General features: G+C 41.5%; 1 protein-coding gene across 1 annotated transcript in view; it reads left to right on the top strand.

Moving 5' to 3' along the window:
• Positions 1 to 61: 61 nt before the first annotated feature.
• The window catches only part of TTC8 (tetratricopeptide repeat domain 8), a 70,058-nt gene continuing 44,677 nt past the window's right edge, over positions 62 to 25,442 (top strand). The window contains exons 1-6 of the mRNA XM_015426598.1: positions 62 to 227; positions 6,588 to 6,617; positions 20,998 to 21,118; positions 21,710 to 21,773; positions 22,919 to 23,078; positions 25,001 to 25,090. Of these exons, the coding sequence (XP_015282084.1) occupies positions 114 to 227; positions 6,588 to 6,617; positions 20,998 to 21,118; positions 21,710 to 21,773; positions 22,919 to 23,078; positions 25,001 to 25,090 (579 nt within the window). The 5' untranslated portion in view covers positions 62 to 113. The remainder of the gene's footprint in view (positions 228 to 6,587; positions 6,618 to 20,997; positions 21,119 to 21,709; positions 21,774 to 22,918; positions 23,079 to 25,000; positions 25,091 to 25,442) is intronic.

The raw sequence follows: 25,442 nt of genomic DNA, 5'->3' as shown, positions 1-25,442 counted from the left end.
GCGAGGACCTTTGCTGTCGTGTTGCTTGGCAAAGGGAAGCTTGCAGGCCGGGCCTCGCGAAGGAAGAAGAGAAGTCGAGGTTCCGTGTGTCTCGGCCGCAGTCTGTTGCGCCGATGGGGATAGAAATGGACCCCCTGCTCCACGCCTGGAGTTACTTCAGGCGGAGGAAGTTCCATCAGTGCTCGGATCTCTGCTCCCAGTTACTGGAGAAACAACCGGGCGACCAGGTAATGAGGAGGCTCGGGGAGCGGGATTGGAATACCGGGGGAGAGAGGGGGGCGGTTGGTGGGGGGGAAGGATGTGCGGGCGTGGAAGGAGTCAAGACTTTGCCGGAGCGGGGTCGGACCTCACAGAAGTCAGTGGCAGTCCAGCCTTATGCACAGAGATTCCCGTGTCTCTGCTCAGGGTTGTAGTGTGAGTGCCTGTCTGCATACAAACGACGGAGAGGCTTTTGCGTGACAGAACATTTGCACAGACTGTTAACACACTAGATTTCCGCTGTGACCGCAATTTTCCTAGTTTGGCATGGCTTTATACATAGTTTTGCATAGCTGCCGCCGCCTAGGAATCTGCAAATGTTGTGAATGGGGAAGAATAATTGGTTGCATTTAAGACATCACAACAAAGTTGTGTTTGTTCATGACCTCTGTAGGATAATTGCACAAGTAGATGAAAAGCCGATTGGATGCATAATAGTTAATAGGTTGTGATGCTGGATTTAAAAGTATCTAGCACATTTTGGGAAAGATCTGCGTTTGACCTTTTTTTTGGGGGGAGACCTATAATGGCGTGGGAGAAGGCGAACAGTTGAGGATTTACTAACAGTGTAGAAGATTATTTAAACTGGAGTGGTGGGTATTCATTTTTATTTATTTACAAAAGTTATTTTAAAACATACATAATAGAATCACATTTAAGACCATTTAAAACCAACTTCCCCCCAAAAAAACCACATATATTTAAAACAATTAAAAACAGAACTAAAATACATATAAAGACATAAAAAAACAATTAAAACAATTGTTCACAAAGGAGGAATCACTGAGGGAATGCCAAAACAAACAAAGAAGTCTTCACCTGATTGCCAAAGACAGCAACAGAAAGGGACAGATAAATCTCCCTAAGGAGAGAGCAGTATGATGAAGTCATTGACCCAAATATACATTTTGCTGTTCTTTCCTGTGACTAATACTTTACAAGCCCCTTGTAAGGCTGACAGGTACTTTTCGCTGATCCCTGGGTGTCATCCTGACCGTTGCCACAAAGTCGTCATGCTGAAGAACAAGGAGCGATTGGAGTTCAGCTTTGGCTTGGGAGAGAAGTTCCAACACCCCAGTGACTGTTGATCTCAGTTGCTGAGGCAGGGGTACCAACTACTTCTAGGGAAATTGGCTGTATACACCTGAAAGAGATTGCATCTGGATCACCTGGCTGGGAGCCATGTTGTCTGTGTTTCCCTACCTCAACTCCTCAAGTTTTCCAGCAGTTCCTTGAAGATGAAGAATATACATAGCATATCACAGCCTCTCTTAAGATTTTTTTTTGTAAGAAAGTGATCCTCCTTGTTTTAAGGAACAATAAAATAGATTTCATGCAGGATTAATCTGTGCCTTCTTTCAGTTACATCTGGTTTGTAAATTAGACTGCTTTTTTAGACATTGTCATGCTAATCCATACTACTGTAACCCCCAGATTGGACTGCTGTAACACATGGCCAATAGAGCTTCTTTTGAAGATGCCTCTAACGTGGTTGTGAGACTCTTATCTGGGGTCAGATGCTTGGAACTTATAATGCTAGTGCTGTGTCAGCGCCATTGCTTGCCTGTCTGGTCCAGGTCCAATTTAAAGCACTGGTCCAATTTAAAGCCTTCACAGCATGGGGCCCTTGCACCTCTTGTCATGATCCTAGGCCTAAGGCTAAAGATTAAGCGGTCTATAGGCCTCAAGGAAGCTGCTGAGGCTTTCTGTAAAGTTCTCAACAGACCTACATTTCCCAGGCCCCCTCTGAGCTTTGTGATAGAACTGGAGTAAAATTGGAGGGAAAGGGAAGGCCAGTCACCACCAAAATGGCTGGGCATGGAGAGAAATAATGGCTGAGGTCACACACACTAAATAATCCACTTTCAATCCACTTTCAGTGCACTATGTGTGAACTGGCAAAATCCAGTTAGAAAGTGCATTAAAAGTGGATTGAAAGTATATTATTTAGTGTGTGTGACCGCAGCCAATGTAAGGCCCTCCTGAAGAGGGAAGGTGTCCTTTCCCCAGAAGCTTTGTGGCAGAGAGGCTGCTGCCAGCAGAAGAGACTCCCTCAGCCAAGGAGGGTGGGTTAGATCCAGGAAAGGCCAGGTACACAGGATCAGTGAGGCAGCTGTGTTAGGAAACTTGATTGCTTTCTTGCCGGCTGCTTTATGTGTTAATTTTGCTCTGTTGGCTGAAAAAGTATTGTTGTTCCCAGGTCCCCCCCCCCATCTGTTTGGTTACTACCCACCTTTGTTTAATAAAAAAAGGGTTGTTTTAATCCGTCTAGGTCCTCATGCCACAAGCTTGACTGTTCACCTGGCAATGCCCTCAGCCCGTGGAGGGGTTCTGTTTGGAATGGAGGGGAAGAACTCTGCCCTGCCCCATTGGAATTACCAGACCAGAGTAGCGGTAGCTAGATGAGGCCCTTGCCTGCTCCAGGACTGAAGGGTGAAAGAGGGCGCATGGGACTAGAGGGCTCCTGGGAGGGGATGCCCACCTTAGACAAACCCTCACCTGCGACACCTCTCAAACCACATCTCCCAATATACTCCCATTTGCTAGTTACAGTTCTCAGACAGCCTTCTCCTAGTGGTACCCTCACCTGGGATTCTTTGTTTGGTAACACTTAGGTCATGGACATTCTCTGAAGATGCTCCTTGTCTCTGGGAATGACCTACCGGAGTGAGTGTGTCGTAGGCTTGCCAACATTGAGGTGGGGCCTGGAGATCCCTGGAATCACTGCTCATTTCCAGATGACAGAGATCAGTTATTCTGGAGAAAATGGCTACTTCAGAGGATGAACTGTATAACGTTATACCCAACAGAGGTATCTCCGCTCCCCAAACCCTATCTTTGCCAGGTTCCATTCCTACATCTCCAGGAATTTCCCAACCCAGGGTTGGCAACCCAAGTGTATTGGGTGCCTTCACTTCCTGCATTCAGGAAGGCGTGCGGGACTGTTTTTGTTACAGAGGGCATTTGGTAGAGGGTGAACTGTTTTTAACTGTGTGTTTTTAATGGCGTTTTGGTTGTAATGTTGCTGAACTCTTACAATGTTTGTGCCCTTGCAGCTTTTGCTGTTCTGCTAGCTGCCTTGAATCTGTGCAGATAACACCAGGCATAAATATTTTAAATATATACCATCCTAAATAAAGTTTTCCATGCCTGAGAGAAAATTTGAAGAGTCTTTTAATGTATTATTCTTAAACATTACCACCACTTGTGTATTTGTTTTAAGTAGCATTGTTCCACAGTTTAAATCTGTTTAGCCAATTTCAACCTATCCTTCCCCCAAGGAGCTTTAAGCGTACATGACTCACCCCTCCTAGACTTTAATCTTACCTATTTATCTGATATATCAAGAGCTTAAACATTTTCTATTCCAAAGTGGACTGAGCCAGTCTCCTCACGTCTGAAAGAATGTGTTGATTTTTAAACAGCTATGCATTTAATAGTATCGATTTCAAAATATTAATCCAAAAATACGTACCCTTCTGATATTGTACTATAGATCTTGAGATCTGGTTGCTGAGTGGATTATTTTACCAAAAGTTTAAAAAGATAATTTCTGTATGTAATGCGTAGACCAGGATCCCCTGTGGGCACCATGGCACCCACTAACACCTTTTCTGGTGCCCGCCAAGTGTTTTTGTCCAGCAAGGCTTCTGATGGGCTATTGGAGATTTGATTGGCTGTGCAATTTTTTTTTAAATGTTGCTTTGACAGCACCTACTGCTGCAGCACAAGGATCTATGCTGTGTTACTGAAGTTAAGCTGTGGCAATCATTTTGTGGCTGGCTCCTTCTCCTGCAGCAGCCATTTGGTGACTGCCATTTGGCAACCTGGGAGATGGTCTTCTCAGTCATGGCATGACAGTTCTGGAATTGTCCCCTTCTGTTGCCATCTTCCACCAGCAGATTAAGACTTTTTTTTTTGTTTCATCTGGCATTCCCTCAGTGAGCCATCCTTGCAGCCTTGCTCTTAATTGTTGCTTTTATGTATATGCATTGTATCGCATTGTATGTTGCATACCAATTTTGTTTTAATTGTTTGAATAATGTGCTTTTGTTTGGTTTTAATGGTTTTTAAGATGTGTTTTTATTATAATCTGTTAGCTGGCTTGGTGGCCTTGATGAGGGCAGAAAAGCAGGATATACATTTTGTAAATAAATAAAAGTATAAAACAAACAATACATACATGTAATATTCATAACCTGATGCTAGATCTATACTTATTTGAGGGTAAAACAAAATCAGAAATACTGTCAGCCATGTTTTTAGAAATTGTATTTTCTTCTGTGTGTTTGTCACAGTAGCATGACCTAGCAGGAACGTGTTTCTGTGGTGCTCTCTTGGTTGATCCTCCCGCTTAGTTGGTTAATCTGATTATTGTCCTTTGTGTTCCATATGTCAGTTTGAAGGCAGGAAACGAACTGTAGTTTAGTGATGTACAGAGAGGAAAAATAGTTGTGAACCACTGTCGAGGTGTGTTATTACTATTTGTTTTTCCGGGTTAATCAAGATCCTGTTTTATAAACTTCTATGTAAATACATGATTAGCTTGTTGAGGTAAACTTACGTTTCTGTAGAGAAAGGATCAAGGGTAAAACACTGGGATGTGGAGAAGGGGGTTAGAGAAATCTTCCCAATATATTTCCAGGAGAGAAATGTAAAAAAATGACCATTTTTCTCTCAATTCAACCCTGAGAGAGGGTGTAGTTTACAGTGCAATCCTATGAAGACTTACTCCAGTGTAAGTCCATTGAAATCAATGGCAGTAGACTGGCGTAACTCTTCATAGGGCTGCACTTTACTCAAGTGACTTTAGTGACTTAGCTACAAATCGGCGTGTCCCCAGTTCCACTCTTGCCTATGCATGAACCTGCTACTAAGCCTTAAGCATACCTCTTGCTCTCAGCCAGTTGACTCACTCCTGCTTCAAAGGTTGTTGTAAAGGTGATACCTGTGAAATCCTTCAGAGAGTATGTTCAGTATCTTGTATAGCTGCAAAGCATTATTATTACCTTTATTTCTAAGGAAGCATCTTCAGCTGAATCCCCCCCCCCAAATCCCCCACACATACCCATAAATGATGGATGGCCAATTAAAAGATTTTAAAATTAATTTGATTATCCTTCTTCCTCATGTGCTAAACCTAATTTTATTTGGTCGTTCCATTTTTCGTACATGTGCTGCTGAAGCATGCACAGACACCCTTGGATTTATTAGAACCTGTCTTTGTTGATTAAAAAACCCTGTTTTCTGAACAGAAGACCCTCAAAATTTTACTGGCAGGAGTCGACCAAAGAATTGCTGTAACTGTGGCTGAGTTTCTGTTCCCTGTAATGAAAATACGGACTGAGTTAAGTCCTGTGTATAATCTTCTTGGATACTAACCCTTAATCTGTAAGTTATTTTAGGATGAATGATGTACGCTGAGATTTTACGTAGGTAATTAATTTTATAAAAGTGTCAATTTTTTTTTGCTTCTGAATGGCCTGTGGACCATAATAAAAACTGAACTGAATGTTATTTGGTCTTTTATATGCTGTAGAATAAGTCATTTTGCAGAAATCTCAGTGGGAGAAACACAATACTTTGTATTTCAGAGACTAAATACATCACAGTATTATCACATCACAGTATCTTTAGGTGAAATGTTGATTGCAGATAAGTGCGCAACAACCACACTAAAATGCAATCTGTTTTGTGTCCTTGCCCTGCAAACATTAACTTGCAAAAAACTTACCCTCAGAAAATCTCTGTTACTGTAATACTTTAAAGATGGGTCAGTTAATCCTAAAAGCAGATGGACTGGGTAGTTGTTGATTGTGTACTAGCTACTGAATTCCCACCAGATGGTATGAATAAAGGCTTTAGGATTGCCATCTTCTGCCAGGCAGAAGTTTACAAATGCTTTTGGGCATGCTTCTTCCTTTTTGTTTTTGAACCTTCAGAGTCTAGAGTTGCACTGTTAGTTTTTCTTTTCCTAATATGTATGGGATGCTTTCAAATGAGACGATGAATCAAATGAGACGTCGTATTCTGTTTCCAACAGAGGGCAGTCAGATGCCTCCAGGAAGCATATAGGCAGGGTATGAAGGCAATATGTTGTTTTGCCCCAGCGTTTGATGTTTAGCAATATGTCGCTTCTGGGCATGGAGATTCCATCTAGCAATAATTGCTAATAGCACTAATGTTTAATATATTGTAAATGGTACAACTCAGCTTTAAGGGACTGTAACAATACAAGAGTCGAAATCAAATGTGGTTAAGCAGCTTGTCAATGTGGCTGCAGCTGTACCTGCGATATGTTTATACCTCTCCTTTGTTATACTTTACAGGAATCAGATTCAGAGTTCTCCGTATTTCAGGTAAAATGACTTTTAAAAAATATCTAGGAAGAAAAAATAGATTATTTGTGTGATTGTGCTGTAGAAACATGCCGTTGATGTTCATATGAAATTGCCTTACACTGAGCTAGACCATTGGTTTGTCAAGATCAGTGTTGTATATTCTGACTGACAGCAGCTCTTAGAGGTCTCAGGGGCTTTCACCTACAACCTGATACTTTTCACTGGAGATGCCAGAGATTGAATTTGGTACCTTCTGCATACAAAGCAGATGCTCTGTTCACTCAGCCACAGCCCCTGATTGTATATTAATGTTGTATTTGTCTTGAGTAAACAAGTAACTTATTTTTGTTGTAGAAATGTATATTTAAAAACTTAATGTTTTAATCTGCTTATAGCTAGATACCTTTCTGCTTCCTCTAGCAAGCCTGTGAGCGATAAGAAAAATTCTAAATCTGGTGTACAGCTCATCCAACAGAGACTGGAACTGTGATACTCATACTTTGCACTGTTGCAAAGAGGCAAGATAATTGCCTACTAGCTTTGCAGCAGCTATTTGCACTGCGTGTGACTGTCTGAACTGCTGCTGTTCAAGAGCAATGTTCTGCAGGCTCTTGGTTGGGAGCTGGTATAACCAGTCACAGCAGTTTGTTTTTGCTTCTGTACAGCCTGTGGGTCATGCTGTCTCCAGATCCAAGACGTGCCTGAGGTTTACCAAGGATGAGAGAGTTAAGGGGGCAGCAGCAGCACCAATAGGTCTGCAGTTCATTGCTTGCTCCTCATTTCCGGAGGTATTTCCTCCAGCACTGGCTTTAACTTTTGCTACTTCTCCTCCTGCCTCAGGCTTATGGCTTTTTCTTTTTCTGTCTTCCATGTTGTTACTGTATATTTTTGCAGTGCACATTCCCTGTCCACCTTTAAAATTCTCATCAAAAGGAAATCTGCATCTACAGAGTATATTTCTCGTCATTCTCAGGAAGAAACAAGATCAGATACCGTATGGGGTTTTTGTTTCCTGTTAATCAAATTTGGATCTGGCCTATCCCTTGAATTTATCCTCCAAAGAAATTGTTAGTGACTAGTAATGGGCTGGCTCTGTTGAAACAAATACTTAGTTATTCCTTGTCCTATGTCTTCTGTTCAAAGAATTGGTTGCTTTCCCTGTTCATTTTTTTTACAAATGCAGTTTACAGGGTTGGATCTAACAATGTGTAAGTGGAAAGGAAAATGTATTTAGTGCTAGTGGAATTGTGCTAAAGTAGTAGCACAAAGGCTGCAACCACACATAGCACTTATAACTTTTCACTTAGCCCATGTGGGACAAGGGAACATATGGTTCACATATCAGAAGAAATACTTCATGTCTTGTTCATATTGGGGGTGGGGGGAATTGTTGCCATCAAGTCACAGCTGACTTATGGCGACCCTGTAGGGTTTTCAGGGCAAGAGGTGTTCAAAGGTGGGTTGCTATTTCCTGCTGTGCACGGTTACCCTGGTATTCCTTGGTGGTCTCCCATCCAAATACTAACCAGGGTCGATGTTGCTTAGCTTCTGAGATCTGACAAGATCTGGCTTGCCTGGTCTATCCAGGCCAGGCCATGGAAAAGATAGGAGGTATACACAATGCAATATTCCAGTGATTCACACATAGAGGCAAATGCAAGTGTAAAGAAACAGAAGAGAACAAGAGAAATTGCTGCTACCCATTTTATTGTTTAATGTTTTTTATGATTTTAATGTAATTTTATTGTAACGAGTCTTTGACTTGATTTGTTGTGATCCACCCTGAGCCCGTTTGGGGAGGCCGGAATAAAAATCCCAAAAATAAATAAATAAATAAAATGTTCCACAAGATCTGAGAAATCAAAGGGAAATTTAAATCATAGGCATGCTGAAAGATCAGCACGGAAATACATTAACTGAACAGGACAAAATATTGAGAACATGGGAACAATACAATAAAGAACTGTACTAAAGAGACAAAAGGATGACAGATTTCTTCCAAGAAGAACTTTTTGAAGAAGACCCTACAGTTTTAGAACGTGAAGTGAGAGCTACACTGAGAGCACTTGGGAGAAACCAGTCACCAGGAGTAGATGGAATATAAATAGAGTTATTCTTCCAAGCCACAGAAACTGAGTCGATCAAAATCCTAACAAGATTGTGCCAACAAATATGGAAAACAACAATGGCCCACAGACTGGAAAGGCTCAGTTTACATCCCAGTTTTGAAAAAGAGAGATGTCAAAGACTGTAGCAACTATCAGACCATTGCATTAATTTCTCGCATAAGTAAAATGATGCTCAAAATATTATAGCAAAGACTGTTATCATATATGGAACAAGAAATGCCAGATGCTCAAGATGGATTAAGAAAAGGAAGAGGCACTAGAGATCATATTGCAAATTTACATTGGTTACTGGAGCATACGAGAGAATTTCAGAAGAAAATCAGCTTGTGATTCCTAGATTACAGCAAAGCTTTTGTCTCTGTGGATCATGAAAAGCTATGGTTGGCTTTAAAGGAAACAGGTGTGCCACAGCATCTGATTGTTTTGATATGCAATGTATACTCCAGACAAGAGGCCACTGTTCAGACAGAATATGGAGAAACAGAATGGTTAGCAAAGTTGTCAGATAAGGATGCATTTTATCTCCCTATCTCTTCAATCTGTATGCGGAACATATCATAAGGAAAGATGGATTAGATTTAGATGAAGGTGGAGTGAAAAGAGGTACAAGGAACAATAACAATTTGAGGTATGGTGCTGATGACATGACATTATTGGCAGAAAACAGTGAAGACTTGAAGCTACTACTGATGAAGGTTCAAGCAGAAAGTGCCAAAGCAGGATTACAGCTGAACATCAAGAAGACAAAATGACAGAATTACACAACTTCAAGGCTAACAATGAAGATATTGAAATTGTAGGTTTTCCGATTTATGGCGGCTTGCTCTTGGACGCATCTCATCAAACATCTGATGGAGACGTGCCGAGGCGATCGGGAGGGGTCATGGCTGGTTCCAGACCCCCTCAGAGTCACTGTACGAGACCCCCAGCCTGGGGAGCCGGGATAAGCCCCTCCCAAGGCGATAGACGAGGAATCAAGGCTTGCCTGTCCCCGAGAGGTCCTGAGGCCCCAAAGCCAGTATGGCACTCAGAGCCGACCGCCAGATGAGCGGACAAGAAAATAAGCGAAAATAAGCCTCTTGCAACAATCGAATACACCTAAACAATGAGTTAATCAGACCTCTATATATGCGAAGAAGTCTCAGTCTGCCAGTTCATTGAGGGAAGGAGTGACGGGTGGATAAGGGTCGGAGTTCCACTCCCCCTCTTGAAACAGAACGGTTTCTAAGCGCTATAGAAAAGAGAGAAAGAATGAAACTAACCATACAAGACTTCTGCTGAGCTTGAAAGCCGCATTTTAAGCCAAGAAGCGCCGAATTCAGAGAAACTTTACTATAAAAAGAAAAATTTTCTTCTTTGTAAACATGTCTGGGAGAGGGAGGAGAATGGCGACGGAGAAGAAACTTCCCCCAGGAAGTACTGTACCAACAACTCCCACCCAGACACAGGAAGCGGCTGCAGACTTCCCCAATATGCTGGCCGCAGCATTGCGTCCTCTGCTGGAGCAGATGTCAACTATCAACACCAAGCTGGATTCTGTTCGAAAGCAACTTGCCCACATGGAAAAAAGAGCCAAGACAGACAAAGGGATCGAGAAAGTTGAAACAAGAACTGGAAGAAGTTAAAAAAGAAAGAAACACTGATAAAAATCAACTTCTACTTCAACTGGAAAAATCTATGCATGTTCTACGTTTTCAAGGAGTTCCTGAACAGCAGGGAAAAGATTTAAAAACAACATTAAGTGGAGCGATTGCAGCAATGTTGGTTTTAAAACAAGAGGATCTCCAAAACGATATGGACTTGGCATATCGCACATATCCTGACTTTATAAGAAAAAACAAACTACCGGGCGAAATCTATATTAAATTCTCTAAGAGAACAATGAGACACAATGTTTTAAAATGGACAAACATAAAGTAGAACAACAACTTTTTGTTAACTGCAGAATTCTGACAGAGTTTAGAATATAAAAAGAAAGAAAACGCTAAGGAAAAACCATAACAATATTAATGTATTCTGTACTAAAATAAAATCAAATTTATTAAGCAATAGTCTGTTGCATATTATTTCTATTTTACGCTAATGCTATAATTCTGTATTGAGGTTGGTGGTCACAACCCAACAATTAATGCTTATAATGCTAATATGCTCCCAGGCACTACTTCACAACAATAATGGCTCTTGAACATGACACAATACATATGTATGGATATTACACTACACCCTCAGATTATATAGAAAAAGTGTCCATAGACCTCCCATGGCAAATGATGTTGCTGATATAAGACGGAAATTTCCTGTGCAGGTGCACAGTGGTACACATTTCCCAGGTATGCCCACATTTCAGTTTATCCTCTGAGATCAAAGCAGCTGTGTGAGTAACTCAACATCAGATCTTGTCCTAAGTTAGAAATAGTCCGTTCCACTTACCCTTTTCCCTTAGGAAGTAGGAATTAGAGTATAAAACCAATAAAATTTATTCAAAAAAACAACATTGAAATTGTTCAAGGTTTTCTATTCCTTGGCTCCACCATCAACCAAAAGGGAGACTGCAACTAAGAAATCAGGAGGAGGCTAAAACTGGGCAGGGCAACCATGAAGGAGCTAGAAAAGATTCTTCAATGTAAGGATGTGTCGCTGGTGACCAAGATCAAACTATTTCATGCCATAGTATTCCCCATTATTATATATGGGTGTGAAAGTCAGTCAATCAAGAAAGCTGATAGAAAGTAGATTCCTTTGAAATGTGATGTTGGTGGAGTGTTTTACGGATTCTGTGGACTGCCAAAAAGACAAATAAGTGAGTTCTAGACCAGTGTTCCCTCTAAACTGAGTTAGTGTGAGCTAGCTCACAGTTCTTTAGCCTCACATTTTTGTCTTAGCTCAGGAAGGATGGCTCCAGAGCAAACTGATTTATGCAGCAACCAAATTGCTCGCTCACAACTTTAATGCCAGTAGCTCACAAAGTAGAATATTTGCTCACAAGACTCCACAATTTAGAGGGAGCATTATTCTAGACCAAATCAAGCCTGAACACTCTTCTAGAAGCTAAAATGGATAAACCGAGATTATTGTACTTTGGTCACATTATGAGAAGACAAGAGTCACTAGAAAAGACAATAATACTAGGAAAAGTTGAAGGCAGCAGGAGAAGAGGAAGGCCCAACATGAGATGGATGGACTCAATGAAAGAAGCCACAGCCCTCAGTTTGCAAAACCTGAGAATGGCTGCTAACGATGGGACATTTTGGAGAATGTTAATTCATAGGGTCACCATAAGTCAGAAGTTATTTGACAGCACTTCACACACACACACACACACACACAGAATTATTTCACTCACGCAAACAGCAAGGAGTAATTTTAGCATTTACACTTGCACAGGACTGGTGCACACTCAGAAGGCTTTTGTAGGATTCACCCCACTGAAGTTCAGTCAAGAAGTCTCATTAATACAAGAAAGTTTGCCCTATAAACCAAGGCTGCCACTACTTCCTGAACCAGCTACAGGCAGCTGTGCATCAGGATCCTCCAAATGTGTCTTCCGCCCATAGTTCAGACAAGGAGAGTGCCACTAGACATCATGAAGTCCAAAGCTAGAGCAAAAGCTGGAGAGCAAAAAATATGTAAAACAAGAAAACAGCAGAATGGACAAACATAAAGTAGAACAACAACTTTTTGTTAACTGCAGAATTCTGACAGAGTTTAGAATATAAAAAGAAAGAAAACGCTAAGGAAAAACCATAACAATATTAATGTATTCTGTACTAAAATAAAATCAAATTTATTAAGCAATAGTCTGTTGCATATTATTTCTATTTTACGCTAATGCTATAATTCTGTATTGAGGTTGGTGGTCACAACCCAACAGTTAATGCTTATAATGCTAATATGCTCTCAGGCACTACTTCACAACAATAATGGCTCTTGAACATGACACAATACATATGTATGGATATTACACTATACCCTCAGATTACATAGAAAAAGTGTCCATAGACCTCCCATGACAAATGATGTTGCTGATATAAGGCGGAAATTTCCTGTGCAGGTGCACAGTGGTACACATTTCCCAGGTATGCCCACATTTCAGTCTATCCTTCTCTGAGATCAAAGCAGCTGTGTGTAGCACTTGGAACCAAATTTCACAGAATATATTCATAGAATTATTGCAGACCAACAGTTCTCAACTTGTACAGAATCTGGAGGCTCTCAAAACTAACTGGAGCTCCATGCAGTATTTGGAACCAGATTTCACAGAATGTATTCACAAAATTAGGAGCTGTGGTGGCTCAAGTGGTTAAGATGCTGAACTGCAGGCTGGAAGGTCGGTAGTTCAGCAGTTCGAGACCCAAGTACCGCATGACGGAGTGAGCTCCCGTCTCTGGTTTCAGCTCCGGCCAACCTAGCAGTTCGAAAGCAAGAAATTGCAAGTAGATAAATAGGCACCGCTTCGGTGGGAACGTAACAGCGGCGTTCCATGCACCTCGGCGTTTAGTCATGCCAGCCACATGACCACAGAAATGTCTTTGGACAGCACTGGGTCTTTGGCTTGGAAACGGAGATGAGCACCGCAACCCTAGAGTCGGATTCGGCTGGCTTTCGAGCAAGGGAAACCTTTACCTTTACCTATTCACAAAATTATTATACACCAACAGTTCTCAATTTGTGCTTAGAATATAAACTTAACCAACAGGACCAGTTCTGTTAAAATTTTAAACAGAGCCGTCCTCATGAGAGAACTGTTCTGTATATCACATATATTCAACCTATCTGGTGGTTTGTAGTTCCACAGTGACTAAAAGCATGCTTCTGGTAAAACTAGGTATTTCTTCTGATACTGGCTCATGTTTAACAGTATTTGATTCTGTCCTATCAGGGTGCATTTCAAAAATCAGGGGAGACAGTTTAAGACTAGGAATAAATTTACCCACCCCCTTGTGATTTTACTGATCCTGTAGTCTAGGATTTGAATGTTAGACAATTCTCATCAGTAGTTTATCAGTACCTTCTCATCACAATTGTGGGCACAAACTATAGGTGCCTCTGCAGAGAAAATCAGTTCTAGGTTTTATAGTACTTTTATTTCCCTGTCCATTGGTTCTTATAGTAATATGATACAGAGCATGCTTCGTAGAATTTGGAAAGGGCCCATTCAACAACACATGGCTTTGCTTCTATCTTTTGCATTAAAAAAATGTTTTTGTATCAAAATCACTTTTAACGTCTTTATTACATTTGACATGATGCAAGGCACTTCAGTCCAATTTATGCTGCCAGTTTATGCCTAGCATGGAGGACCATTCCCTTCAGTCACAATTAGATGTGTGTCAACACACACTGTTATGACAGGCAGCATCCTCATTCCTTTTCCTTGGCTATAACTTTTCAAAAGTACATCAGTTTGTGTCTATGACAGAATTACTGGGTTGGAGCCAGCAGATTCAAGTGCTCTGGTGGTTAGTAGAAGCCAGTGTTTCTTTCAAAAGCGTCTATATCCATCTTGGATCACCATATCATCAGGGGTCATTTTGTAGAAAAAGAGGTGCAGGAGCTCATTAGCATAACTCATTAGCATAACTCATTAGCATAACTTATTTGCATATGCCACACCCCCTGACATCACTGGAAGTGTGTCAGAAGGCAACACCCACCGCTCAGGCTCCACTGGACTCTTTTGGATTGCTAGCTATTGGGGGGGTGGGAACGCGCAGATCTGCCCTCACAGAGGAGGGAGAGCTTGTACCTGAATAAAACTTGGTCTTAAAGGTGCCACTGGACTGTTTTGGATTGCTAGCTATGGGGGGGGCATTGGTCTTAAAGGTGCCACTGGACTGTTTTGGACCGGGGGGGCGGGGGGGAGGGCTCTGCAACTTACCTGGACTTCGCGGCTTCTTGCTGAGGGCTGCTGGGAGCAGGGGGTGGGGCTTGTTGCATGTGCCCGCCCCCTGGGCTCTTTACTGCCGGAGCTCCGCTCCTGTGTGCTCCTGCAGGAAATGACCCCTGCATATCATTTACTTTAACCCTGATATAATAGGGTACCATTGTGTTTTGGTCACTGTACATAGTGCAGAGAAGGGATACACTGTGTCTGATTCTTTAACATAGGCTATGCCCTGGAAGAACATTACACTCAGGAAATAAGAACTTGCTGGTGGTCCCTGACCCGAGAGAAGTCCGCCTGTCCTCGACATGCCTGGTGGAATGCTCTGTCAGAAGACATCCATGCCCTGTCGGAGTTGTTATCTTTCCACAGGGCATGTAAGGCAGAGATGTTCTGCTGGGCTTTTGGTTGAGGACAGCGACGGGACTTCTTTTGGCATTCTCATATAACTCCCCATTCCCTGTAACCCCTCCCCCAAGGAGCCTGGGGAGTTAGGATTTCTCCACCATCTTATATATTGTACATATATTGTTTTTACGTACTGTTATTTATTAGATCATTTAAACGTAGTTGTATTGAGATTGTATAGTATTTGTGGTAAGCCACCCTGAGCCCTACTTGTAGGGAAGGCCGGCCTAGTAAATCTAATTTAATAAATAAATAAATACAGGAGTCTTGTGGCAGCTTAAAGGCTAACAAAGTTTTATTCCAGTATAAGCCTTCGTAGATTAGTGGCCACTTCTTCAGAAGCTCTGAGCAGCTCCTTGCTATGCAGTCTTTTAAAGGAAGGTTATGAAAAACAAAACAGCACCATCGAGGGCCCATGAAATGCAGGAAGTATAGAGTGACATGTAATTATGTAAAATTGAGATCCAATCAAGAAAAATACAGGGACCATTTTACTATTTATACTAAGCCAGTTGATACCTGTTCTGAGTGGGGAGTCCCAGTTTTTGCTAAGATAGTTGAGACCTGTGATGAGTAAGAAATGTTTGGATTTTTTTTTTGGTAGTCTTTCAGGTGCCACCACACTTGCTTGTTTTTGCTGCAACAAACATCATGGTTACCCCTCTGTCATGATTTTCAAGATAGGAGTGGCTGGTGTGTGAATCTGGCTTCTGCATAGCTATGTTGTATTTCTGATACCTACTTGCTATAGATGGTAGGTTCTTCTCCATATATCATCAAATATATCATTTGCTGCAACAAACATCATGGTTACTCCTCTGTCATGATTTTCAAGATAGGAGTGGCTGGTGTGTGAATCTGGCTTCTGCATAGCTATGTTGTATTTCTGATACCTACTTGCTATAGATGGTAGGTTCTTCTCCATATATCATCAAATATATCATGGTAAAATATGGCTTGTACAAGCAGTGTGGCCTTTCATGGCAGAATGGTTGTACTGAAGTCTGGCAAAGCTGTATTTTTCAGGCTGGTGCAATGTCTGTAATCTGCTCAGTCATGGTTCCCTTATGTCTTTTGTCAAGCACCTGCTGTTATGTGTGTAATTCACACTGTTCACACTAAAACAGTCCAAGCACAAGGAAACTACCTTTTTCCTGTTGTCTCTCACCCCAAGCCTACATTGCTCCTTCTGGAGCTTCTGGTTTAGGTTCTATGTTTGCCTTTATACTTAGTGACTCACGTATTAGTAAAGAATGATATCTGCTCAAATGGCAAGGTGCCACTACAAATTTGGAAGGGACAGAGTGAAAACCAAAAAATTATTAAGTGGAAAAGTAAGTGTGACCATTTTGCTCAGTATGCAGATCTCTTGTATCTGTTCCAACTTGGACTCTGCATTAACAGTGTCAGGGTCAGATGGTGCCAGAGTTGTTTGGGATACTTTCCAGTTTATTCCGTCTGAGGATGTGGACAGGCTCTTTGGAGATTTGAGGTCTCTACCACCTGCGTGTATACCCATTGCCTTTCTGACTACTTAAATCTGCTGGGAGGAGGGTAGCTGGCTGAATCAAAGAGATAGTTAATTTTTAAGAGGGGGGGGTGATCACCTCAGCCTTGGAAATGGGCTGTTGTGCATCCATGGCCGCTGTAGCTTCATTCCAACGCTGGCGATGGATTAGACAAAGAAGTGAGTGGATGGGTTGGAGGAAGGAAAGAAAAACTGAACAAAGAAGGGAAATGGAGACTGTAAGGTGTCAAGAATGGAAGAGAAGGTGCTGTTGAGTCACAACTGATTCATGGCACCAATGTTCCCTCTAAGCTGTGGAGTCTTGTGAGCAAAAATTCTACTTCGTGAAATGCTGGCATTAAAGTTGTGAGCGAGCGATTTGGCTACTGCATAAATTAGTTTGCTCTGGAGCCATCCTTCCTGAGCTAAGACAAAAATAGGTGAGCTGGGGGCTAAAAAACTGTAAGCTAGCTCACACTAACTCAGCTTAGAGGGAACTCTGCATGGCACCCTCTTCCATGGGGCATTCCAGGCGTGAGATGAGCCAATGTGGTTTGCCGGTGCCTTCCTTCAGTGAGTAACTCCAGTCTTCCTTGGTTGTCTCCCATCTAAGTACTGACTGTGGCTAGCCCTGCTGAGCTCCCAAGCCCTGACAAGCTCAGGCCAAACTTGGCTAATCCGGCTGCAACAGTAATCTAACCTGGATGTAATGGGACCATAAATTGCCATGGCCCCGTTGTATAGCAGGTTTCTCTGTAGTTTGCCTGCCCCAGTCCCCCAGGAGTGGCTACTCCCTGGGTCACTTGGGCTTTTTCATCTTTTAAAAAGCAATAGAATATTGTTATATCAATACAGTGTTATAACAATACATGTAACACTTTTTCCTCCCCCCCCTTTTTAAAAGTCTCCCATAATGCTGTGGGAAGCAGGAAAACCCCACTCCCCAACAGCATTGAACCCAACGCAGGTAACCTATGTGGAAATGGCCTTTGAATGCTGGACCCTGAGTTAGAACTTCCCTCAAAATTACTATTCTCCTTCGGTTAGAGTGACTGTATTATGTTGGTCCTACATCCTCTTCTGGCTCTCTGCCTTTTTTAAATTTTATTTTAATTTGCTTTGGGATAGCCAGAGACTTATTTACTGATTGCAAAATGTGTACAGTGTGCCACACATCTACTCTGCGCCTTTCCTATGCAGGCACATATTTGCCTTAGATTCAGATTTTACAAGCATCTTTTATTGTAGGTTATTTAAAACTGGCTGATAAATAGTTGCTTATATAACTTTGTCTTCCTGCCTTAAAGTACACTGCTTTCTCTCATAGTTGTTCATGGATGTCTCGGCCCTCTGGGGATGAATCTGTGAAATATTTTTGAGAGGCTGTAGTCTGTGTAAGAGTTAGACAGTTGAAGTGCATTAAACTGTTTCTTTATTAAGCTATACTGTACTTTGAAGGAACAGAAAGGCCACTACTGCGGTAGCTTTTTGCTAACTATCCTTTTATTGAAGACAGTTGGGCTTTTCATTTTATTTTTGGTTTGAAATACTTACTTGGTAGTGCATTTTAGTCAGTGGTGAATAAAATCCCAGTCTTTATTCAAAAGAATATGGTAGTCTGTTCTGTGTTTTGAAAAGGGTCTCTCATTAGTTTAACAGCTCTGTTTTATCATTGTAGCTCTATCCCTTGACTTCTGTAAGCTTCCTACATTCTTAATAAATGATCAGGGGAACACATGAACCTGCAGGCCTTGTTGTCCAAGATTTTTTTATCCATTACAAGGAAGATTGAGGCTTTCATTTGATAACCTGATTCATCTCTGCTGAACACTGTAGATATTTAGTTAGTGCAATTCACTGATGTCTGTGTATACCTTTTTCAGAGCCTGTTGCAAATGATAATAGACTTCTGAAAGTATTGCTATGTGGTTTTGGATATTTTTTTTTCATTGATTTTTTTAACCTGCTCTACCTTTGAAGAATCAAGATTTTTAACTTGTGTTAGGCAGATCTGTACCTGCATCTGAGTTTTCCTCAAGAATTTTCCCTTTCAGAAAGCTTACACACACCCTCTCCTTTTTTTTCTTTTTTAAAAATAGTGTTGAACTAAGCATTTACAGAATTTTGTACATGAGCTTTAAAAGGGGGAAATGGAAGGAAACCATATGTATCAAAAGTATTTATTGTTTTTGAAGCAAATCAGTGTATGTGTGATGCTCTGTATGTACTATAATGCCAAGTATGATTAAGTAATACATTTAGAAGTCAAATATCCTGTTAACAGAATCCCCTAAATCAGTGCTGATATTTTTAAGATTCTTTACTTTTAGTAGAGATTATCTGCATAGCTGTTTGTCCATACCAGACCTGCAACATCCAACATTCCCTTTTTAGGCATTAAAGGGGGCTTCTGGGGGAAGAGGGTCACAGGGGAAGTGGGAGCCATATTTCGCTAGTTGTTACCCATGGAGTCTTTTCAGAAATGGGGGCGGTATATACCTAGTTTCTTTAAATGAAATTAAGTCCTCGGGGCCAGATGAATTGCATCCAAGGGTACTAAAGGAACTTGCTGGTACATTTTTGGAGCCTCTGTCCAGATGATTATAGGTGGGCAAATGTTGGCCCCATCTTCAAGAAGGGGAAAAAGGAGAATTCAGGTTACTACCTATCCATCAGTTTGACATCTATACTTGGAAAGGTTTTAGAACAAATCATCACACAGTCAGTTCCTGAGCATCTAGAAATAATGGATGTGATTACTAAGAGCTAGCATGGGTTCCTCAAGAGCAAGTCATGTCAGATTAACCTTATCTCCTTTTTTGAGAGAGTTACTACTTTGTTGGATTAGGGGAATGCTGTGAACATAGTTTGTCTTGATTTCAGTAAGGTTTTTGATAAGGTTCCAAATGATGTTCTTGTTGAGAAGTTGGTAAAATGTGTTTTGGGTCCTATTGCTGTAAATTGGATTTGTAACTGGGTCTCAGACTCTACCTAAAGAGTACTTGTTGATGGTCCTTTTGGGGAGGAATAACAAGCGGAGTCTGTAAGGGATCTGTCCTGGGCCCTGTGTTGTTCAACATCTTTATAAATGACTTGGATGAAGGAATAGAGGAGATGCTCATTAAATTTGCAGATGATACTAAATTGGGAGGGGTAGCAAATACAGTAGAAGACAGAGAACGTACGGGGTGATCTTGACATCCTGGAAAACTGGGCTAAAACTAATAAAATGAATTTCAACAGAGATAAATCTAAAGTTCTGCATGTAGGTAGGAAAAATCAAAAGCGTAATTATAGGATGGGGGAGACTTGTTTTGGTAGTAGTACTTACAAAAGGGATCTAGGGTCCTTAGTAGACCATACACTGAACATGAGCCAGCAGTGTGATGCGGTGCTAAAAAAGGCAAATGCGATTTTGAGTTGCATCAACAGAAGTACCCTGTCCAGATCACACAAATGATGGTATCACTTTACTCTCCTCTGGTTAGACCTCACTTGGAGTATTGTGTTCAGTTTTGTGCACTGCAGTTTAAGAAGAATGTTGACAAGCTGTAACGTCCAGAGGAGATAGATCCAGGTGGGCAGCCGTGTTGGTCTGAAGGAGGTCAACGAAGACAGTGAGGGTCTGGAGATTATCCAATGAGGGAAGATTGAAGGATCTGTCTATGTTTAGCTTGGACAGGAGATGACTGTGCAGTGATATGATAGCCATCATCCGGTATTTGAAGGGTTGTCATGTAGAGGATGGAGGAGAGTTGTTTTCTGTTGTCCAAGAAGGTTGGACCAGAACCAATGGATTGAAATTAAATTTAAAAAGTTTTCAGCTAAACATTTGGAAGAACTTTCTGGGAGGGTGGTTCCTCAGTGAAACAGGCTTCCTTGGGAGGTGGTGGACTCTCCTTCTTTGGAAGTTTTTAAGGAGAGGCTTGATGGCCATCTGACAGCAATGCAGATTCTGTGGATTTGGAAAGATTATGAGAGGGAGGGCAGGAAGGGATGAACCAGTGCTCTGCTTTTGTGGCCCTTTCTTTACATGCCCAGAATAATGCCAATCCTCATTTTGGGATCAGGAAGGAATTTTCCTCCAGGCCAGATTGGCCCAGTGATCCTGGGGGGGGGGTTGCCTTCCTCTGGGCATCGAGCAGGGGCCACTGTAGTTGTGAATTTCCTGCGCTGTGCAGGGGGTTGAACTAGATGACCCTTGAGGTCTCTTCCAGCATTATGTTTCTAAGGTGGTTCTTTCTGGCTTTTTGGACTTGTGCTGCAAGTGAGAATGCAGTCGGTTTCCATTCACTGTCCCACAGTTTTATCCCCTCTCCCTACTCCTGCACGATTACAGATTAATCTATAGTCTCATATATAAAATCAAAGAAAAATATTAAAGCCCACTGATGCTATGCTATATTGCGCTTATGTACATTTCTAGCTACCGAATGTTAACATTGGTCCTTTCTTTCATCTCTGATCTAGGCCGCTTGGTGCTTGAAAATAAGAGCTTTAACAGAAATGGTTTATGTGGATGAAATCGATGTGGATCAGGAAGGCATTGCTGAGATGATGCTTGATGAAAATGCTATTGCGCAAGTTGCACGTAAGCACAATGTGTATAGGGGCCACAAATCTCAGAATGTTTTGTATCTAGCAAAAAAAGGAAGAACATTTGGGTTTGGCTTAATACCAGGTCCTTCAGACTACAAGCCCCTCCCCAGGATTTCAGAATTACTTCTTCACAGTTGCTTACGTGGTGACTTTGTTCCCACATGGTAAACCGTGGATGTGAGCACTGTCCAATGAATGTCAATTACCCTATAAAGTATTTTCATCTGATTTGTCTGTTTTAGACATACTTGCTTTCAAAGCTTTGTTCTGTTAACTTGGTTTCATCTTGCAAGTTTTAATGTCTTCATTTTATTTACGTTTAAATTCCCATATGTCCAAAAAACATTTTATCAATAGTGAATGACTTTACATGTGCAAACACGATAATCCAGTTGCAATATATGCATTGTTTGAGATAACCTCTTCAGATGCCAGGGGTTCCCATTTGTATTTATATCCTGTGGCTTGAGCCTTGCCTTCTTTTTAGTGGAGAAGGCAACAAAAGAAAAATGGTGAATGGAGAGGGAGAATGGAGATATGATTGAGCTTTAAAATATTAATGACACCTTTGTTTATTGTGTAGGTCCTGGTACTTCATTGAAGCTCCCTGGAACCAGTCAGGCTGGAGGTCCCAGCCAAGCTGTTAGGTACTCAATTCACTTAACTTGTTCAGAAGTGTATTTGTTGTATTCTGGTCACTTGTTGGGCTTAACTGGTAAATGCTATCCAATGAGAAGTCTCTAAGATGACTTATTATTTCTCCGTTCTACTCTTCACACTTCCTTTTGGGTTGGATTGTCCCCCTGCTGGTTTTTTACCCCTGATGTATCCTGCCCTTGGGTGCTTCCTACAATCCAAACTACCCTCTTTTGGATTGAGGTGGAGGAGGAAGAAGTTATTTGGCTGTTGGTTGGATTCTGAGTTATTCTAGATTTTATTCCGCTGGTTGCTATGATGTCTTTTATGGTTCATATTTTATTAAACTGTAAGCCACTTTGCGGTATCATTTAAATACAGAATGTGCTTTTAAATGAATAAAACGATCGGCTCCTTTTTGGGTTGGGTGATCTTTTTTTAGTTGTGTGTCCATTAGATAAACTATAATTTTGCTGCATTGCAAACACATATGGTAGAAACTCTAGCTCTCTCTGGAGCAGGGAGAACATCATAGGCTGGTCTACCTGGAAGTAAGTACCTCCAAGTAAGTCCCATGTTATTCAATGGGGCTTACTCCAGGAAAGTGTCTTTAGGATTGCACTGGAAGTGTCTGAATAGAAAGAAATAAGCTAATTTTTTTAAACCCACAAACATTTAAATAATGCAGAAGAAATGTTAGGCAGTATGAAGGGTGTTATAAGTCATTTCTCCAGATAAACCTAAAATACACTGGCTTGGATCCTATGATATTGTTCCCCTCGAGCTTCCCTCTGGCCTCTGTGGAGGCTTTCACTCAAGATCAGTGTTTTTCAAGGAGCTCTTGCGTACAATGAAGTCCTAGAGGCAGAGGAAGTGAGCGCTACAGCAGAGGAAAGCCTCTGTGGTGGCCAGAGATAAGCATGAGGGGGCACCGTGCCCTAGGACCAAAGCTGTTTAATTGCATGCTTATTTTTATTCAATCCCCCCAAGGGTGTTGATTACAAAAACTGAATACTGATATATTCAGGTGCACACACATGAAAACAAGCAGATGTCTTTATTTTAAATTTCCAGGTTTGGGCACATATGCTTTCTTTGTTATATCAGTAGAGCACGTCAGTTCAGCACTAACATAGTTGAATCTGTATGATTTCAGGCCAGTGACTCAGACAGGGAGACCCATTACAGGATTTGTGCGACCCAGCACACAAGGTGGACGACCAGGCACTATGGAACAGGCCATAAGGACTCCAAGAACTGCTCACACTGCCCGTCCAATGACTAGTGCTTCAGGGAGATATGTCAGGCTTGGAACGGTGAGGGACAGGAACGATCATCAATCTGCTTGTACTGTTCATCACATGGTCTCCATTTGTTTTCTGTATGTTCTTTACGATAAACCAGCAAGCTGATTCCTTCCCCTTCATCTGCCTAGTCCATATTGTGTACTTTACCTTGCTACATAATTTTTGTGCAGTGTAATTGTACAAGTTGCAACTTCAGAATATTATCTGTATGACATAAGGCATTTAATTGAAATCTCTTTAATCTGCATTGTATATAAAAGCTTCTAATTTAAATATAGAGGAGGATAGCCTGCCCAACTTGGACAATCTTAGTTCCAGGCAAGCTAAGAAGGCCAAACTCTCCACATATATAGTTTGTTTACTAGTGACATTGGAGGAAAATACCAAACCTTCAATTTTTGTTTTTAACTTGGAGCCACTGCTTGTCAGTGGATTTTCACCATGCTTTAACATCAGAGATTTTAAGTTTCTGCACCCACCCACCCACCTATCAATCCAAATAATATGCCAGGGAACCCCCACAGCCAGCTGATTTGTTAGAAGTGTGACTGTGTTTTAATGTTTATTATTTTCGAATTGTTTAATTTTAATTGTATTTATTGTATGTTTTATGATGTTACCTGCCCTGAGCCCACTCGCGGGATGGGCAGGCTATAAATACAAATAATAAATAAATAAGAACTTGGTTGACACTTGTGATTTCCAAGTAGCCTCCTTGGATAGGTAAAAATAATTTTCCATAGATATTCAGCATATGGGGATTTTTCAATACCACCAAATGCAAGACTTAAGTAAGTCCTTTGATTCCTCCCCCCAAAGAATGGGAATTATTTACTCTTGATACTTCCAAATACTAGGGGGGGAAAGACAGAATCTTAATCTGAAAGTAATAGGAGCCGAATCCACTAGCAAAATTCTAAATAACCAGCCAGATAAACAATTCCTTGAGGGATCAGTTTTCATTAGGTAAAATTAAGCTGCCAATAGTGCAGCAGTCCTGTGCAGTATTACTGTAAAGCACATTAGATTAACTCTCAACACTCTTTGTCTGTTTTAGTGATGATACAGTCTTTAAAGCATTTTTTTTAAGTGACAGCTACTATGCACCAGAATGGAAGTAGCTTCTGATAGCTTCATGACTAACAGAAGCAACTTCATTGGTCCGGTGTTTTGAGAAAAGATACCTAAAATCTCTGCTGAGTATATGAAGATTTATGTGTGCCTTTCTGGAACCCAGTGATCATTGAGATCTAAGTGAATCCCCATTATAGATTGCAGTCTTTGTTCAGATATTTGTTTCTTAGGTGCGGTCACACGGGCCAGAAAAAAACAGGTGTGTGGGGGGGAGTGAGGCTATTTCCTCCAAAGGAATTTGACCCGCTGTTGCATGATCACACCTCCCTTTGAAGCTGCAGGTGCAGCCCATCAGTGTGTGATCAGATGCCACTGCGGGTGAGTCGTGTTTTTTGTGCAGTTTTTTCCCATGCACTTAAACAAGGGATTGATGAATCGCACCTCCGCACTGAGGGCTCCCTATGGAGTTTGCAATATGCGCATACTGCAAAGGGGGGAAAAACAACGGCACGGAGTCGGGATGGCCTGATCAGACATCCTGACGCTATGAGAGCACGCTGGAGCAATCAGACCATCCATGGAGCGAAAGTCCATCCATGGCCCGTTGCAACCCATTTACTACCAGAGTTTCCCTGGTGTCTTTTAACTCCGCTTCTGCGGCAGAGCAGAATGGGTTGCCGATGGCTGCGTGGCGCTTCCCAGATGTTGTTGTCTGATCACGCCCTTTAAATCCACCCAGCATTCGCACCTATGTCGGGTCTAATTGTACGTGTGATTGCAGCTTTAGAGGTTTTTCTCCTAATGGTAATTTTCAAGCAAGTGTTTAATGCAGTTCTGTATTGTTTTTCCTTCTTCAGGCCTCTCTGCTCACAAATCCTGATGGTCCCTTTTTAAATGTGGCTAAACTGAACTTAAATAATTACGCTCAAAAACCAAAGTTAGCAAAGGTATGTGTTTGCTTAACTATAATGTTTCTGGTGTCCCTTAACATTCCCCCCCCACACACACCCGCACACAATTTACAGTAGATGTTTGGTAGATGCATTCAGTGTGTCAATTCAGGAAGCAGCTAATTTTCCTTCTTCTTTTTGTCAAACAGGGATCTGTTTCTAGGTAGGTCTCAGAATGAGATGCAGAGGGCCAGCCTAGACAGGGGCTTGACTCCATTGCTCCCCCTTGACTGTGGAGTCCTGTGAGCAAAAATTCTACTTTGTGTGCTACTGGCATTAAAGTTGTGAGCAAGCGATTTGGCTACTGCAGCTTAGAGGGAACACTGCTTGACTCCTACCTAGAATTTCC

Source organism: Gekko japonicus, unplaced genomic scaffold (genome assembly GCF_001447785.1).
Source record: "Gekko japonicus isolate JY-2015 unplaced genomic scaffold, Gekko_japonicus_V1.1 scaffold198, whole genome shotgun sequence".
Lineage (NCBI taxonomy): Eukaryota > Metazoa > Chordata > Lepidosauria > Squamata > Gekkonidae > Gekko > Gekko japonicus.
This window is presented reverse-complemented; position numbering and strand designations above follow the sequence as displayed.